We start from the raw sequence: 17,801 nt of genomic DNA on the forward strand, positions 1-17,801 counted from the left end.
ACATGTTCCTGCTAAACAGTTAAGGTTGGCTGCTGAGGTACACAACAGAATTCAAAACAACATGCTTAAGAATTAGGACTTTCAGGTGTTCAGAAACTGATGCACGATTCAAACTTCAGTTCCTGTGTCCAGCCTATGCTGACCAGGTGGCCTTTGCCATCGTTCGCCTTGTCCATGTACTCTGATACACAACCAGGGCCTGTTGGCCTCAGAGCATCTGATGCCAGCCATGGCACCGTGTACTGGTCAGATCGGAGGGCACACGCTCTGCCCTGCTGTGCCCCCCTCTCCCCTCGGAGCCCGCGCCCGCATCCCTACTCGTGTTTCTATGGAAACGCCAAATGTGACCACTTCATTACTCATACAGTGCCCCCTCCAGGTACGCTGAGCTTCTCTAATGCAAAGTTAATTACTACAACTTGGCGTCTGGGAATTGGCTCGCGACATCATGCCTCTACACGGCTTATTTGTTTACCAAGAGGGGAGGGGGAATAATCACATCATGATCCAATAGCCACTTACGCAGGCTGGTCATTTGTGGAAGATAAAAAGTCCATAAATATTTAGAGGCGTTGAGTGCAGGGGGTTGTTGGTGAAAAATCACCAGGTTGAATACTTAATCTTTTGAATCGAACCTGACATCAGGGTCTATGACAGGGCTATTCAATTAGTTTGTAATGGGGGCCAGTTCATGAAAAGCATCACAACTGAGGGGCCGGAGAAATGCGGCTTGAAATATGAGTCACATTAACAGCTGTAGATACAATGAACAGCAGCAATATGGGTGTTCAAATGTTGTATTTTGTACATGCATAACAACATCATTAGCCAGTGACTAATATCTGAAATCTGTGATAATAACAGTAATGGAATCTGTGCTTTGCGCAGTAAATGCTTGGTCCAAGATTTCCAGTGAGTACAAACATTCAAACACTTTTCAGGTGAAATAATGTGTAATCAGTTGCATATATGTAGCTCTTCTGACTTATAGGCCTACTTGTTACATTTGACGTTCCCACCAGGGAGCAGGCCAGTCATAATAGCCTAATAATAATAACATGGGTTTTTTTTTCTTTTCTGGTTCTAATCACACTATTTTAACATGTTTTGAGAGGGACAGGCCCATCTTTTTTCTGACGCACGTCACGTTACCCCATGCATTAAACCAAATGTCACTGCTTGAATAAATGAAAAACAGCCTACTGAACATGGGCATCATCATCGTTCACGATGAGAATGAAAACGTTTAGCCTACTTGGTTTCTGACAGAAATAACGTTTTGTGCCAACATATTGTAGAAACACAACCAAGGCCGGCCTTTTTGGTGAACGGAGGTGCAAAATCATCTCCTTTTGGCTACTTTCTTTGGTTATTAATATAGTCTACGATTCACTTTAACTACAAAACGTTTTGCCGTCGTCACATTTACAAATATTAATTCACCTTCGGCTATCAGTGATACTTTTTTGCTTCGAATCGCAATTGAGTGCGCATTTTAATGTAACATGCCACGATTTCCAAGAGGCCTTTAGACAGGCTCATTTCTGACTTCACTAGACTATCATTGCATTTGTTTATGTTGTAAGACGTGAAGAAATGAAGGACATAGTCTAGGCTACGCACAAATTTCATCATTCACTAAATGGACACAGAGAGACTCCAAGTTTTTCTTTCGCTATCGTTGCAAAGAAAAAAATAGCCAGGCTACTATATAGAAATTACTTTGAAATTCCATGAGAGTCGGATCTGCTCCACCTTTTCACCAAGTTTTGCAGAAATTGTGCCCGTGGTTTTTTGCGATATTGTTGACAGAAACTATTTGTGTGGTGCAACCTGTTAAATATTAGTAGTTCATAAACTCCAACGTAGTGCCAATTTAGGTTGGAACTAAACTAAGATGGAACTTACGTTTAAATTACAAATGTAATGAATTGTAACGTAGGTCTAATTTGTGCAATGGGCTGAGGTGCAGTGGCTGCAGGACTAAAGCGAGTGAGAGATACAACAGTGGAGAACAGCTCATGCGCTTGCTAAAGATTACATTTTTTTTTATAGGGCTAGTACAAACGACTGCCAATTGAAGAGCCCTGGTCTATGAAGTCCGTTGAGAATGACTGTGCAGAGGAATGGGAAATCTTTACAGAAGATAAAGGGCTTCCAGGGTGAGACAGGAATTTGCCTGATTTTCATGATAAACATCTACAAGATGTGCAAATTTGAAATACAAACTATGTGGCAGGCCAGTGTCTCTTGAGAAAATATGTGCCACTTGCAAATGCTACAAACAAAATAACAAAACTGTTCTACTCTACACACCAAGCAGTCATCACATTTTGCTCAAACTAAATGTTACACAGTGGTCTTCTATGTCACATGAAACATGGATACCTTTCCCTCCCAGTGCAGAGCTGCTGGTGTTACGTAAGAGTTATGTAAAGGGCTCTGAGGTTGGGAAGAGTGACTGCCGAGGGGGGAGCATTACTGGAAAGCCTTCATATGATCTGAGCCACGGGAGCAATTCCAGGGAATGGGAGTGGGAAGAAGAGACCCTCTTAGTCAGACTTATTGTGCACGTCTCATACTTCTTCAATTCTACAAAAAAAAAATATATATATATTTTGGGGGGGTTGTTAAACCTGTTCTACGGTATTAAACTATTAAAAACAGTTTATTAAACTGTTGTTAAACAGTATTAAACTATTAAAAACTGATAAATATCAAACTTACTACATCAAATGTTACAGCTAATGCTGTGCAAGAGGTCTTCATGATGCAAGTCGGAGAAAGAGCCTCCCTCAAAGTCTACATCATAAACTTACATCCTCTACCAGCTTCTTAAATCACCTCTTTCATTGCTAGCAAGACAGCTTATTTCATGTTTTGGTCTGATGGATAGAGAACACTTAGGAGGGTGAACCTCTACTGCCTAATCAGTTCAAGTCTACAGTATGTGAGGAAAGCCCTGCTAACGCCCTTACTGGAGCAGTAGTCCACCATTCCAGTTCACTGCGGGGGGGGGGTTGCTGGTGGTGGTGAGTAGAGGGGTGGGGTGGTGGGGGGTTGGGGGGTTATGGGAGGGAAGTGTGTGTGTGCCAGCGGGTGGGTGTGCGTGTGTGCGCGTGTGTGTGCGTGTGTGTGTGTGAAGAAAGTGACCCCTCACCTCCTGCTGTGTGATGTCCAGGATGCGCTCCAGGGTCAGCTCCTCGAAGTACAGCCGGTCACACTCGTCAAAGTCCGTGCTGACCGTCTCTGGGTTATGGTTCACCACCACCGTGCGCCGGCCCATCTGCCGCAGGGCGCGGATGCTTGACACGGCGCACCAGTCGAACTCCACACTGCTGCCTGCAGGAGGGCAGGGGAGGGGTTGCAGGAGGTTGCATAAATATCTGATAAAGAGTCCTTAGGAACACTCTGCTTTGGATACTTTAGTTCTTTTTCTTTTATTTCCTCTAAAAACTTCCAAAAACAAATGTGTAATTGGAAACAGCATAAAATCCAAAGACAGACTCTTACCAATATGATAAGGACCACATCCCAGCACCATAACACCCTGGTCAGTGAATTCCAAATCATGCTCCTATTCATGGACAAAAAGGTTCAGATGGGAAAAAGACCCAAAAGACTAAGAGAATAATAAACATTATAGCATAAAGATCTGATCTAATGCAGAGGCAGGAGTACCTGGCCATGATAAGTGCAGTATAGATAGTTGGTGACCGCTGGGTATTCTGCAGCCAGGGTGTCAATCTGGGTGGAACAAAACAAGTTTATTAATATAAGCACTGGCAGCTTTTAGCTGACTGCTGGCTCCATGCCAACCCAGTGTCCGGACGCTCTCACCTGTTTGACCCAGGGACGGATATTCTGGCTCAGCCGGAGTGCCCGGGCCTCGTCCTCGGAGGTGCCCAGGGCACTGCCCACTTGGCGGTCGGAGAAGCCGTCCTGCTTGGCCTTCAGGAGGATCTCGGGAGGCACGGAGAAGCTGCGGATCGAAGGCAACACAGAGCCAAGCGATCAATGACACCAGGCCCCAGTGACGGAGCGCTCCGACTGAAGTTGTGCCAGAACTTAAGAGAGAACTTCCCCATACACCCCACCCTCTCCACACACACTCTCTCACACACACACACACAACTCTAAGTCCCGTCCCTGATGCATCTGAGCGCATTCATGCCCGGGGATTTGCTCCCACCGCTAGCTGGGTATTAAATGGGGAGGGAGGAATGAATGGGTTTAATTAAGATGTCGTGTGGCGTGGCGGCACGCGGCGCTACGCTGCGCTGTGCTCGGAGCTCAGGCTGCATGGCTGGCCGTCTCCCACTAAGCCCAGACGCAGAGGCCAGGGTCCTGCTTCGGCCGGCCTGTCGGCACAGGAGCAGGAAATTAGGTGCAGCGCAATCGATGAGGCATCAATAAATGAAGTGCTCAAAATCCCCCGGCCACACCTCTCCAACACAGGCTCTTTCAAGTCCGTTTCAAGCCATTAAAATTTCAAGGCCTGGGGGGGGGGGGAGCGCTTCGAATTTTTTAAAGCGAGAAAAAAAAAGGTAAAGGCGATCATTCTGTGGTGATTTCTATCGTTTTATCACTCAATTATTTAAGACCTCACACCGTGAGGTTATCGGAAATGTCAAGTGATCTTCACCCCAATGCACCCACTGGCCTTAAAGAGCAAAACATTAACAGTCTTACAGAGCAGCAGAAAGTAAAATACTTGGCCAAAGGAGATATTGAAAAGTGCTTAAGGAGCAACCTATGCTATTTAATTCTGCTGCTAAAAAATGGAAAGAGAAAGGAGGAGATTGATCTCAACTCTCCTATATGTCCAACAGAAAGCACCAAATTGATCTCAACTCTCCTATATGTCCAACAGAAAGCACCAAATATCCTTCCTAAAAGCCAATCTCCCAGTAGACCAGACATATTGAATTCAAATTCTGCTGGCATATTTCTCCATCTACAGTGCTAAAACTTCTGCTAAGACAATAAAACTGTCAAACAATAAACTGGCTGTCTGCCATTGTGTTCTTAGCCAGAAAATCACAACCAAACCACAGAAATACTAAGATATAAAGCAGTAAAGAGTTTTCAGGCAGTGAGAGTTTCAAGAACAGACAATTTACTTTCACAGCATGCCAACCGGACTTTTCCAGATAACTCATCTCAGAGTGTTTCCTCAAAGCCTGAGGAATCACAGGTTGCCCAGACAAGGACAAGGGAATCATTACATACAATCAATAAAAACTAGGTGAAAATCCACTTAACAGACAACATAACCTGTTAAGGCAGAGCATGTTTGCTCACAGACATTCTTACAGCTCCATCTAGTGTCTATGACATGACATTGCATGCCCTCTGCGAATGAGGGCTTAAGTCATACCTGCTGCCAACAATCACTTTTTTTCCGGTTTACTCCCACATTTCAAGGTCATCTCTCGGCGCCCTACCGTTTTGTATTTCACCCGGAAAACTCCCGTAATTTGCATGACCATCAAACTTCATTTTAAAACCATGGATCGATTCATTATTTCGGTTAGTCTGACATTTCCCAGTTTTTGGAGATTTGAAGTTTTGGAGGTAGACTGCAGGCAGCAGGTGGATACATAACTGGCATGCATATCTCGGTATTTCGGTATACATATTTCGGTAAGGTAGAAGCAATGACCGAAATGCAGTGTTGCAAAGAGTGTATGAAACAAGTTAAATAAGCAAACACTGATCCTGTGCAAACACTATGTGTGTGTGTGTGTGTGTGTGTGTGTGTGTGTGTGTGTGTGTGTGTGTGTGTGTGTGTGTGTGTATTTCTCCAGAAACGGCTCAAATTTTGTTACTGAATGGCAGGGATACAAAATAACAACGGTAAGGTTCCTTTATGAAGACTGCTTGTGTGTGTGTGTGTGCATGTGAAAGTCATGTTAGTTAGTGTGTTCACACTGTCTCACCTGTTGTACTGGCCCAGGTGTTGCTCCAGCTCAGTGATGCGTCGGAGCTTGTGCAGGAACCACTTGTCGATGGCGGTCAGTTGGTGGATCTGATCCACGCCCATCCCGCTGTGGAGCGCCTGCAAGGCATCGAGTGCAGGGGAAACACAATCAGCACTTCCTGCCCCCTGATTCACCAGATGGGCGATAAAGCTGGGATGCTCTGCGGAGCCACTCAGTGAACGGGGGACGTGTTCTATTAGGGCCGTCTTTAAGCAGGGGAAATAATGCGGCCTGAACGCAAGAGCCAGGCTCGCTCCTTCTCTTGAATACCAAACGGGCGAGCCAATGAGCTGTGACCCAATGAGTTTCAGCACGGCCACCATCAGAGCGCTGGGGCCCCTGTCGGCCTCTCAACCAATCAGCGAGTGGCACTCGACAGCCATCCGCTTGATAGGAGACATAACCAGCTTGGAATGAAATTACGCACCCAGGGAGCAACATGAAATTACAGTGGCGCCACAGCAAGGCCAACCTTGAGAGTTATTGATGTTCCACGGCCTGATGTGATTTGGGCTATTATTTCTTAATAAATCTGCCAGCATCAATAATCGTGTTCAACACTCATGATACATTCTGTTTTAAAAAGGAGGCATGATGAGTTTTTTTTGATGAGTGCTAGCAGTGAAGGAGATTGAAAAAATACAAAGAATGAAATGAATGAAAAGCGCACCATCATAGGTCACATGAATAAATGATTAGGAATACTTGCTAACTAATTACAACACAGACTGTGTAAACAATGACAGTGAGGATTTTGTGAAGGATGCAGCAGAGATGGCAAAACAACTTTTTAAAAACTGTCCTTGGAATAGAAAAGAAAAAAAATCCCCATCAACTATCAACGGTCTGATCTGTTTGACCCTGTGACCCCCACCCCCTCGCCATCACTCCTACGCTGTACCTTGGCCAGGGAGAAGATGCGGGTGCTGGAGGGCACTGCCAGCTCCTGCTGCAGGTCCTGCTCGTCGGCCCAGGCCCTCTTGAGTGGCAGGTGGGGCACAAAGCCATCCACGGAGGGGTGGCACATGCGCAGGGCCTTCTGCATGCTCTCCTCAAAGGTGCGGCCCACCGCCATCACCTGGGGTCCCGCGGGGGAGGGGGGAGGAGGGAGAACATGGGACCAGAGGAGGAGGTCAGGCTGAATGACAAGACAGCTGCATACGCTTACACTCAAACACTCTCTCACAAACACACACACACACGTTAGACTGCAGATGAAAGGTGTGCCCTTGAGGGGATTGATGTGAATGCATTCATTGTGGCGAAGGACGTATGTCCTTCTGAAAAGACGTTTCTGATGACAGTTCAATGGGTATTAGGAATACCTTAAAGATGCAGTGTGGAGACTTTGTTGTCAAAATGACATACTGTATGATTCTACATAAACAGGCGTGATGTCTTTCTGAAGGCCTGAAAAAAACATAATGCATCACAAAAGTATGCACTTGCTATTCATCTTATTTCGATCTCTTAGGAACGTGAGTGTATACACTGAATACAGGGAGAAAAAAATACCTTTTGAATTCAGAATGCCATCATTACAGTACAGTTGAGCAAACCTACATGTCTTGGAGAAAAGGAGCCATTCCAGTTCATTGAAATACTGTAATTCACTAACTTGCTGTTTAATTACGTCTATTTGAGCATCTGATAATCAAGACGCTATGTGTGTGTGTGTGTGTGTAACAGTAGAAGAGTAACATCTGTGGCCCACCTCGCCCACACTCTTCATGGCACTGCCGATCTCCCGGGACATGCCCTGGAAGCGGTCCAGGTCCCAGCGGGGGATCTTAGTGACGATGTAGTCCAGGCTGGGCTCGAAGCAGGCCGTGGTCTTCTCCGACACAGCATTCTTGATGTCCGGCAGAGGGATGCCCAGGGCCAGTTTGGCGGCCACAAAAGCCAGAGGGTAGCTGAGGAGAGGGACGGAGGGAGAGTAAGCAGTGGACATAACTATCTGTGTTCATCCACAGTAAGTCATTGTCACTGAGAGGTGGACTGTTAAAGAAATGAAATGATAAAGCATGTTTGCTTAGCTTCTCATATTCTAATGAATAAATCAGGAATTCCTTAGGGGAAAGATGCAGTGCTAAACTATCTACAACAGTGCATCACTGCATGTGGTTAGACAATGCATCATCCAAAGCATCTACTCTAGCATAACCTACCTCATTTTAAAGATAGGGGGAGAAAAAGAAAATGGAGGAAAGAAGGAAACTCTAATAAATAACTGTTGTCAGTGTTTCCCCTAGAATTTTTTCCAGCAGCGGTGCTGTTGATCGTAGGAAGACCCCCCCCCCCCCCCCCCCCTCAAAAAAAAAGAGAGACATTTTTGAAAAAATGACTCCTTAAATGGTGACTTCTGGTGGATTTTGTGAAAGAAAGAAAAGAAAATTGAGTTACAAATTATGACATAACCATCAGCACAAACATTTACAAAGCATGATTATTGCAGTACTTGAACAGGATTATTCATGTTTTTCTTTCACCATTTACATTATTAGTATCAGCCACTAGTAATAATTAGTATTAGCAACTGTACACTGTAGGCCACTGTACAAACTATTACTATTTAGAATATACAGTGCTGTGCATAAGTTAAGACATATATATATATATATATATATATAACATTTATTTAATTACGATACATGATACATTAAAAAATAATTGATGTCCTATTTTTTTTTTATTAAGGCATTAAGACAAAAGGCAAAATATGTTTTTTATTCCTCCCTTTAGCCAATTTCAGCATGGGTGTCTTAACTTTTGCACAGCACTGTATAAACTATATAGACTTCTCTTTCATGCCATTACACTGTATTGGTGCTGTGCAAGTTGAATTGAGTGCCTGTCACTTTAATGCCGTGACGGCCCGTTACGCTGGCTTGATTATCACGGTTTTAAGCTAACTTAGTAGCGTTGTTGTGCATGGTGCATAAGAATATGTGGATGAAATGAATTTTCCCATGTCATTTGGTAAAATAAATGGTCAAAAATTTGAAGAAAATCTATCTTGGATTATAGCAGATAAGTGTCTTGTATCATATCTATAATTTTGGTGAGCTCTACAGGAATTACAAACTATCTCAGATGTAAATGCTTGCGTATCCAATAGGCTAGCTAGACCTTAGTTACACAGCCTAGGTATGTTAGCAACACAGGGCTTGAAAGCATTGCCTGTATCACAAACAAAAACGAAACAATGCGTGGAATTTATCTGGGAATAGGCTACTGAAGGTAGGGGCGAGCTATCTCGCTGGCGTGTTTAATTTGGTTCCTTGGTTAACATAAGGTATGCTACGTTTTTTTCCACAAAATTGCATCTGCTAATAAACTTAAACATCAACACAAACAAGCGTGATCTTCTGTGGAATCCCTGACTGCGCCTTCAACGTTAGCCTACTATTATTTGTTGACATGAAACCTGAACGAACGGCAGCTGTTCCTGAAGTTCACTTGCGTCTATTTTTTTTATATTAGGCAACTTTTTTTGCAGTGGCGCTTGAATTCCAGGAGCGGCGCTGCGCCGCTGATGAATACATTGTAGGGGAAACACTGGTTGTTATGCAGGACACTGCTGACGACTTACCCAGTTGCCTTGGAGGCTAGCGCTGAGCTCCTGGAGAGCCTGGCGTTGACCTCGATGATGCAGTACTCCAGAGAGGAGGGGTGAAGGGCGTACTGGATGTTGCACTCTCCCACGATGCCCAGGTGCCGCACCACCTTGAGGGCCGTCTCTCTCAGCATGTGGTACTCCTCGTTGGACAGGGTCTGGCTGGGCGCCACCACGATGGAGTCACCTGCAAGGACAAGAGAGGCTTCTTTTATCCTTTTTGATAAAAAACAAAAAGGTCTGCAGTCCAGCTGTACACAAATAATGAATTCAAAGGATGTGTGCATTGGACATACTGTGAGCAGAAGTAAGTAATACTGGGTGGGGTGGTGCCAGTTAGTGGTGTAACGGCTTCTACACACAGTTGCGTTCCGTCAACGCATGCCAGTGGGTGTTCCCGACGGTAGCTATGCAAATGACTTGAAGTATAACCGTAATTTGGTTGTTTGGTGCCTTCCGTCGATTGGCTTGATTGGCCGGTGCAGTCTGTCGGTGCAGCAACAGCTGAACCGCGAGCGACGGAAGAAACGCGACGCAACGGACCCACAATTCAGTTCGGCAACGGCTGACGTGAGCCCATGTAAAGTGAATGGGATGCGTATCCAGCACTGCAATGCACGCAACTGTGTGTAGAAGCTGTAATGGTGTAATTGGTCCAGTGGTCTGAGTCTGGTACCTGTATGGATGCCAAGCGGGTCAAAGTTCTCCATGTTGCAGACGGTGACGCAGTTGTTGGAGATGTCCCTGACCACCTCATACTCCACCTCCTTCCAGCCCAGAAGGGACTTCTCCACCAGGATCTGACTGCTCATCGCCAGAGCCTGCAGGGCCACACAGTGCACCTCACGTCAACACGTGACGAGTTCGCTCTCAACATCCACACGCAAACACACTGGATCAGAGAGAGCGGTCCTGCTGCCACAGAGGCACCACTGCGAAGAGTTCGCTCTTAAGAGCTGGGAACTGATTCTCTGCTCACCTTCCGTGCCGTCTGCTCCAACTTGTCCTTGTTGGCACAAAGGCCAGAGCCCAGACCCCCGAGTGCGTAGGCAGAGCGGAGCATGACAGGGTAGCCAATCTTATCCGCAGCCTTCAGGGCATCTGCCACCTACAGGACACAGTCTGCCATTACAACACACTCATTCCACTGTAAGAAAGCTTGTTATTACAGCATAGCAGGCTTGAGGAGGTGTCCCACCGTCTCCACAGCGATGCTGGGTGCTATCTTCTCATTGATCTCCATAAGCTTGTCTGAGAAGAGCTGCCGGTCCTCAGTGGCCATGATGGACTCCACAGGTGTCCCTAACACCTTCACGCCGTACTTTTGCAGGACTCCGCTGTTGTACAGCTCCACACCTGCGTAGCCAGCAGAAAATATAACATACCACATTACCTTTACTAACTGCTGTACAGCATCTTACCTTTACTAACTGCTGTACAACATTCGATTTGGTGAAAGGTTTTTTGATATTTGAGCACAGTGGATAAACTTCTGGAGGAACACAAGGAAAATGTAGCCGAATTCAATGCAAAGTGTAAAGGATTACAGTCAATGACAGCATATCATTTGATCACTACAGATAAAACTGTCACACAAAAGAATGCAAACACAATATATCCAAAGTCCAACCGGTGAACAAAATCATAACACAAGAATTGAGAACTTCTGTGAGGCCATCAGTAGATATGCGTCTAGTTGACTTTTTCACCTCAGGGTTGCCATTAACATTGATAATTTCATACAGTGACAGCACTATAATGAAATGATGTCTGAATACATCAGGCTAATGTGTTCTGTGCACTTGTCCCCTGAGCAGCAGGCTGCGCCCTCGGGGTGACTCACCGCAGTTCAGAGCTGTCTGGCCCCCCATGGAGAGCAGGATGCCGTCTGGCCGCTCCGTCTTGATGACTTCGGTGACAAACTGTGGGGTGACGGGCAGGAAGTAGACAGAGTCAGCCTGCTTGGTGCCAACCTCGTTGGTCTGCACAGAGGCAATGTTGGGGTTCATCAGCACCGTCTTGAGATTCTCTTCCTGCAAGACAAAACATTCATATCAGTGACTTGTACACCAATGCATCATATGCTATATGGTCTATATTTGTATTTAAGACAGTTGTCTGGAAATAGAAGTAACATGGAAACAGCAACTGACAATGGATTGCCTTCTAAGACACACTTTTTCATGAAATAATGCTAGAGTACTACTGTAACAATGCTTAGACTGTTACCTTCAGGGCCTTGATAGCCTGGGATCCAGAGTAGTCAAACTCGCCCGCCTGGCCGATGGAGAGGCCCCCAGAGCCAAGCACCAGCACCTTAGACACCTGGGAGGGGGCGCACACACACGCTCAGAGACACAGACACACACACAGCCATGTGCAGCTCCCCTCTCGGGGATGTTCACGTGTTCACCCATCTCACCTTAGCTCTCGGAGGAATGTCTGGTTTCGGAGGCATCACAGACACTATGCTGGCCCCCTTCCCCTTCTTAATGAGCGATATGAAGGTGTCGAACAGGAACTAGAGCATGAAGAACATATCATAAATATGAATTCAGAAGTGTCCTTGGTATGTTGTTAGGGTAACACTAATACACAAGTGCACAATAGGGCTCCTATGGATGTATTATCACCCGGAGAGAAGAAATACTCTTTTCTGATTGGCTGGTGGGGTGGCTATTAATTCTGAATAACAGGACACCTATGAAGTAGATCTGGTAAAAAAGGTTTACCGGTAATCACCGTTCCATATCAATGCTTATGAATGGTAACAACCATATAATGATATGATAAGCTGGATAACCTTATAGCCTGATAGCCTTCTAGGTGTCCTGTTATACGGAATTAATGGACTTGGGCGGAGGCAACTTTCTTTGCCTCTCACCCTCGTATAACAGGACACCTCGGCGGTCGTTATCCCTTACTTAATATGTCTGCATCTCAATGTAACATAACATAAATCTGCAATAACACTTCACCTGGACACTGCGCTAGCAGAATAACATAATTGTTTTACTGCATTATTGTATTATGAAAAGATACGATGACAGTTTGAAATTGCAGAACATTTGTATTACTTATAAGAACAAGCTATTAGTTATAAGAATAAGTTTGTGTTGTGAACAACATATAATTCAATTTGGGTAATCTGGAATCACACCTCTGTGTCAGTAGGGCCTCCCTTTGCTTCTGGGTGGAACTGTGCTGTGAAGACCGGCTTGGAGTTATGCATGATACCCTGGAGGATAGAGAGAGGGTGAGGAGGAGAAACAGCAGTGAAAGAGTGAACACAGACAGACAAAACATGTATAACCCAATATTACTCAGTGAAACCCCATGAAACAGAAATTAAAAGGTTAGAACAAAGACAGCTAAACTCTACCTCATTGGTCCCGTCATTGGCATTGATGAATAGAGGGCTCCAGCCTTGTGGCAATGACTGGCTGTCAATTCCGTACCCATGGTTCTGTGCCGTGATAAAGGCTTGGTTTGTCATCACATTCAGTACTGGCTGGTTCTGTCCCCTTTCAAGGCATACAGAGAAAGGAAGAAAAAAAAGAAAGTGGATATTGTAGAGAACAAGTGTTATATGTGCTATTACAGGTAGGAAAAGATTACAACTCTGCTCATTTAACAAGTTACAGTACATGCTAATGTTGTACCTGTTGCCCATAGGCAGCTTGTAGGAATGAGCTCCTGCCGCAAGAGCAGTAATCTGGTTCCCCATGCAGATGCCAAACACAGGCTGGGGCCGATCACTATTTAGCACCTAAACAAGGACAAAAACAATTCTCTCAAATTTCCCAAGTTAAACAGCAACAAGGATACAACACAGGAGTTGTGTACAAAAACACTGGTGGTATTGCTCTAGTACTCATAAGTCTTAAGATCAAACCTGATGCGTCTCCACCATCACATCAAATTCAATCAGTCAGTTCTTTTGTCTTACTAAAGTAAATCACAATAGGTTTGAATGTCAGTGGTAAGTGATATGCTTTGGCCTAAAGTGGTGACCTGAAGTCGGCCAAACTGGTGCAGCAAAAGACGAAGGACACAGTTTTCCCTCCACTTCCATGTACACAGACAGTACCTTGCGGACATTCTCAATTAGGGGCCTAGCTAGTGAAGGGTCCCCCGGGCCATTGGAAATAAACAGACCATCATAGTCCAGGCTCATCAGGTCTTGGTCCCATGGTACCAGATGTACTTCTGCTCCCCGCTGCACAGGAGTAGACAAGTCACTTATCACATGGAAGCTGGGAGAGATCTCTGGTTTCACTGACAGCTTTTGATGAACAGGTATGCCAAACTCAGGATAGATGAAGAATAATTACACTGCATATATCTGTACATGTTGTTCATGCTACATTGTCATATTTATTCTGCTCTTATAAGGTTACTGCCTTCTGTAAACCAACTGTATACTACTGTTTACACTGCACTATATATCTTGGCCTGTCTATACTTTGTGTATCACATTTCTGCTATACGCAAACTGCATTTTGTTGTCTTTGTAGTTGTACTCTGCACAATGACAATAAAGTTGAATCTAATCTAATCTAATACTGAATCAAAACTACAACTGAGGGACCATTTCAAAACATCACATTTGTATTCTTTCAACTTAAACACAAGATACCATACTGCAAGTCATGTGATGCCATCTCTTTCTGCAAATCAATCAGGTCAATTCTTCCATATAATTTACCTTGACAAGAAGTCTGATTATGTTGTGTTTGATCCCACAATCAACTGCTACCACTTTGATTGGGTTTCCTTTCCCAAATATCTGTGCTTCCTTAACAGAAAGAAGTGAAAATCATTTTTACACACACACAAAACAGTATTGATATAAAAGTAAAAGGAATATAGGACCATTGGTGTTTACTTTTGTAGAGACTTCTGCAATTAGATTACGTTGGTTCGGGTCTGTAAATTCAACAGGCTCCCCATCAAACTCAATCTTCCCCAAGACTGTTCCCTAAATATAATAAAAAGATAAATGACACATATTTTCCTATAGCCAACTGAAAACGTTATCCTTCATGTGAAAACAGTTCAGTTAAGATAATACTGTATGTGGGTCTGGCAGCCTACCTTATCCCGAATTATTTTAGTAAGCATCCTAGTATCCACACCATACAACGCAGGCACCTTAAAATTGGAAAATTAAATTTAAAATCTAATATGAAGTAAGCATTTACGACAAGAAGCCCAAACATAATACACAGGAGGAAAGAACACTTTGAAAAATACCCCTTCTTCTTCCAACCATTGAGCCAAGGATTTGACTGAGTTCCAGTGGCTGTATTCATAACTATAGTCTTGCACCAACAGCCCAGACACCTGAGAAATAAAATACAGTCACAATCCTGAGGGGTTAGAGTCACCACTGAAGGTCTCGTGCAACATTGGCCCAGATGACTGGCAGCTAATATTGCAAAATCTTTCAGAGAAATTAATCTTAGAGGCAAACATGTAACAAAGTAAAGACATATTGGATGTGGCATTTACACAGCAGTTTAATCAGTGAACTTTAGGAAGTGCTCGAAACCCACATGAATTTGGTCGGATTCCAAATGCTTTCTCAATCCCAGCTCATCCAGCTCCTGTGTATTGGGAACGCCGTAGTTTCCCACAATCGGGTACGTGAGAGTTAAAATCTGGCCCCTGTAGCTAGGATCAGTCAGAGCTTCGGGGTACCTGTGTGTAGAAATATGTTGAAGACGGGTGCTTTGAGTCATACAGTGAATCCAGCACGCAACATAAATCCCTCCCCAAAAAACATGGTGCATGTAACAAAGTGCCACACCACAAACCACATTGTAACCATAATGGATAATAGAATAATAGATTCAGCCACAAAAAAAAAGTTTCTGTTGCATTCAAGCCTTTCAATCATAATGAAAACTGTGTATGCCTCACCCTACAAGTCCTGTGTTGAAGACTAGCTCGCCAGCCATGGAACGATTCTTTCCAAAGGACAAGCCCTTCATTCGAGTGCCATCCTCCAAAACAAGGTGAGCAGTCTGGGCCTGAGGATAAGGGTTCAGATAGGACAGTAGTACAGACATTAGTCCTTACTAGTGCTTCTCAGTAATCAAAATAATTAGGACAGGAACGTGACTAATGTAAATCGCATTCCCTCTTTTCAACCTATGGTGGAACTGACACTGATGTTGTGAGGATTCACCTGACTTATGCCTTGCCATCATGAATAATTGTGAAGATTTGTAATACAACCTCATGTTTGCTTTAAGACAGATAGATAGATAGATAGATAGATAACTGATTGGAATGTTGGCATTGCTATCTTCAGCCATAATATAGGATCTTTTTCCCAATAAAATAAAAAATACTTCCTTCAACACATGGCGCAATTCAATGCAACTAGCCCTCCAACGTGAATAAACAGCCTCAGCAATAGTGTCGTATAATTCCACATCTGATACATGGGCTAAACAAGTATGATTACGTAGCCGAACTTATCCCACAGCGATTTACGGTTAACAAATGAGGCGTTTCACTCGGTATTTCGTGGACCTAGATAACTATACTCACTGTGTTGGCATGAAACCAAACAAACCTGTGTGATTTCACCATTTTTGCTATGAAAACACAATAACAAACAGCCAATCAAATGCTGACATGGCTACTCAATGTTTACATTATGCAAAGTAGCACGTCGAGGGTAGCAGCAGCAGCCAGCACTAGCAGGCAGGCACACCCACTAGCACCTATGGTTTTTGAAAGCGGGAATTTGATATTCGGCCAAATAAATCAGACCATGAACGTATCAGAGAATTAAAAACGTATTAAATTCCTTTATCATTAAAGTTATTTTGGATAAGCTTAAACTTAGGTCTTTTTTGAAAACATATTTAAATCAATGGTTACATTTGCTCACAAAGTTTAAGTTAGCAAATTTGGCTTAAGTAATTTTCTTTGTTGACCCCGGTTTAGCTGGCTTAAGCAAGAGGGCCAAAATAAAATTGTAACTGACAGACTGGTTGATAACGAGGCTGGATAAAATGTTCATGAGCTTTAATAATTAGCATTTTGTTTTACCTTTACACTGAACAGACGAGTTGACTTCCAGTTTACAAGACTCCTGCTTCTGCCACTTAGCCATCCTTGCTTCAGTAATGTTACCCTGGCTACTGTGCAAGCCGTTAATATCTTTGTCATTATAAAATTACAAACAACGGGAGATGATGTTGTGGTAAAATCGCCCAAAATAACTTTATCCTTTTTTTCAGTCACTTTCAGAAGAGACTAGGTCGAAAGAACAACTATATATCCCGTTGTAAAAAAATGAATGAAAGTGCAGCGTCCTCGTGTCTTGCCTGAGAAACTGTCAGCTGCCGTAAGCTTTTGCCAGGCGTGCCGCGTGGAACGCCAAAGTGCAGAGTTGCACTCTGACCTAACCCACAACTGCAGGAATTCCATAAGCCCGCCACGCTGCCATCAAACTCATCGCTTACATCGCTTACATCGCGCACTGATCGACGATTGGTTAATGCCTTTCAGTGACGGACATTCCAGTGTGAAGTTGAACCATGGTGTAGTGATAACAATTTCATTGTTTTATTTTGTATTATACAGCTATTGTTACAAACTCACTGACCTACTATTATTCTTCTCCTATAAGTAGGCCTAGGCTACTTTGCATTCACTAGAGTATTTAGAAACATTTGATCACACTATGTGTGCATGCGTTTGTGCATGATTGATATGATGAGAAATGTATCATGCCTACTGGGCATGCATTCCCACATGAAGAGTTCATGTAGGCTGACACTGTAACATCAGAAGAGACATGTAACCCAACCAAGATGACATTTTACTTATTTAAGCCTCATGCTAAACACATAATTGAGGTTACCTACATTTGATTTAAGCATCTTGGTCATCATGTGTTACATTTACCAAAATGCTGCTAGAACATTTTGGATTCGTTTTTAAAAAGGTGGTATTGTTTGGCAAATGCATTGGTTGATGTTCTGTTACAAGGGCGTAGGTTTGGTCTGAGCTTTGGTGAGGACCACTAACACCCCCCCCCCCCTCTCAACTCTTTCACCAGCCACTATAGATATATAAAATTATTAAAATGTGTATTGTCTAACTACTATCCATGATTAAAATGTGAGACAAGATTGGCATGATTTAAAACTGTCCAACTTGATCCAACTATACTGTGT

General features: G+C 43.8%; 1 protein-coding gene across 1 annotated transcript in view; it reads right to left on the bottom strand.

Annotated features, from left to right (window-relative positions):
• Window positions 1-17,018, bottom strand: part of cps1 (carbamoyl-phosphate synthase 1, mitochondrial) — a 37,283-nt gene extending 20,265 nt beyond the window's left edge. The window contains exons 1-25 of the mRNA XM_042066904.1: window positions 16,669-17,018; window positions 15,526-15,635; window positions 15,159-15,303; window positions 14,857-14,946; window positions 14,698-14,754; window positions 14,489-14,581; window positions 14,309-14,398; window positions 13,691-13,819; window positions 13,263-13,369; window positions 12,983-13,124; window positions 12,761-12,838; window positions 12,023-12,121; window positions 11,830-11,925; window positions 11,444-11,633; window positions 10,799-10,956; window positions 10,580-10,708; window positions 10,277-10,421; window positions 9,577-9,787; window positions 7,699-7,897; window positions 6,886-7,062; window positions 5,943-6,061; window positions 3,841-3,982; window positions 3,682-3,747; window positions 3,514-3,577; window positions 3,161-3,342 (exon numbers count right to left, since the gene is read on the bottom strand). Coding sequence (XP_041922838.1) covers window positions 3,161-3,342; window positions 3,514-3,577; window positions 3,682-3,747; window positions 3,841-3,982; window positions 5,943-6,061; window positions 6,886-7,062; window positions 7,699-7,897; window positions 9,577-9,787; window positions 10,277-10,421; window positions 10,580-10,708; window positions 10,799-10,956; window positions 11,444-11,633; window positions 11,830-11,925; window positions 12,023-12,121; window positions 12,761-12,838; window positions 12,983-13,124; window positions 13,263-13,369; window positions 13,691-13,819; window positions 14,309-14,398; window positions 14,489-14,581; window positions 14,698-14,754; window positions 14,857-14,946; window positions 15,159-15,303; window positions 15,526-15,635; window positions 16,669-16,788 — 3,138 coding nt within the window. The 5' untranslated portion in view covers window positions 16,789-17,018. The remainder of the gene's footprint in view (window positions 1-3,160; window positions 3,343-3,513; window positions 3,578-3,681; window positions 3,748-3,840; window positions 3,983-5,942; window positions 6,062-6,885; window positions 7,063-7,698; window positions 7,898-9,576; window positions 9,788-10,276; window positions 10,422-10,579; window positions 10,709-10,798; window positions 10,957-11,443; window positions 11,634-11,829; window positions 11,926-12,022; window positions 12,122-12,760; window positions 12,839-12,982; window positions 13,125-13,262; window positions 13,370-13,690; window positions 13,820-14,308; window positions 14,399-14,488; window positions 14,582-14,697; window positions 14,755-14,856; window positions 14,947-15,158; window positions 15,304-15,525; window positions 15,636-16,668) is intronic.
• Window positions 17,019-17,801: the final 783 nt, after the last annotated feature.

This window comes from Alosa sapidissima, chromosome 2 (genome assembly GCF_018492685.1).
Source record: "Alosa sapidissima isolate fAloSap1 chromosome 2, fAloSap1.pri, whole genome shotgun sequence".
NCBI lineage: Eukaryota > Metazoa > Chordata > Actinopteri > Clupeiformes > Clupeidae > Alosa > Alosa sapidissima.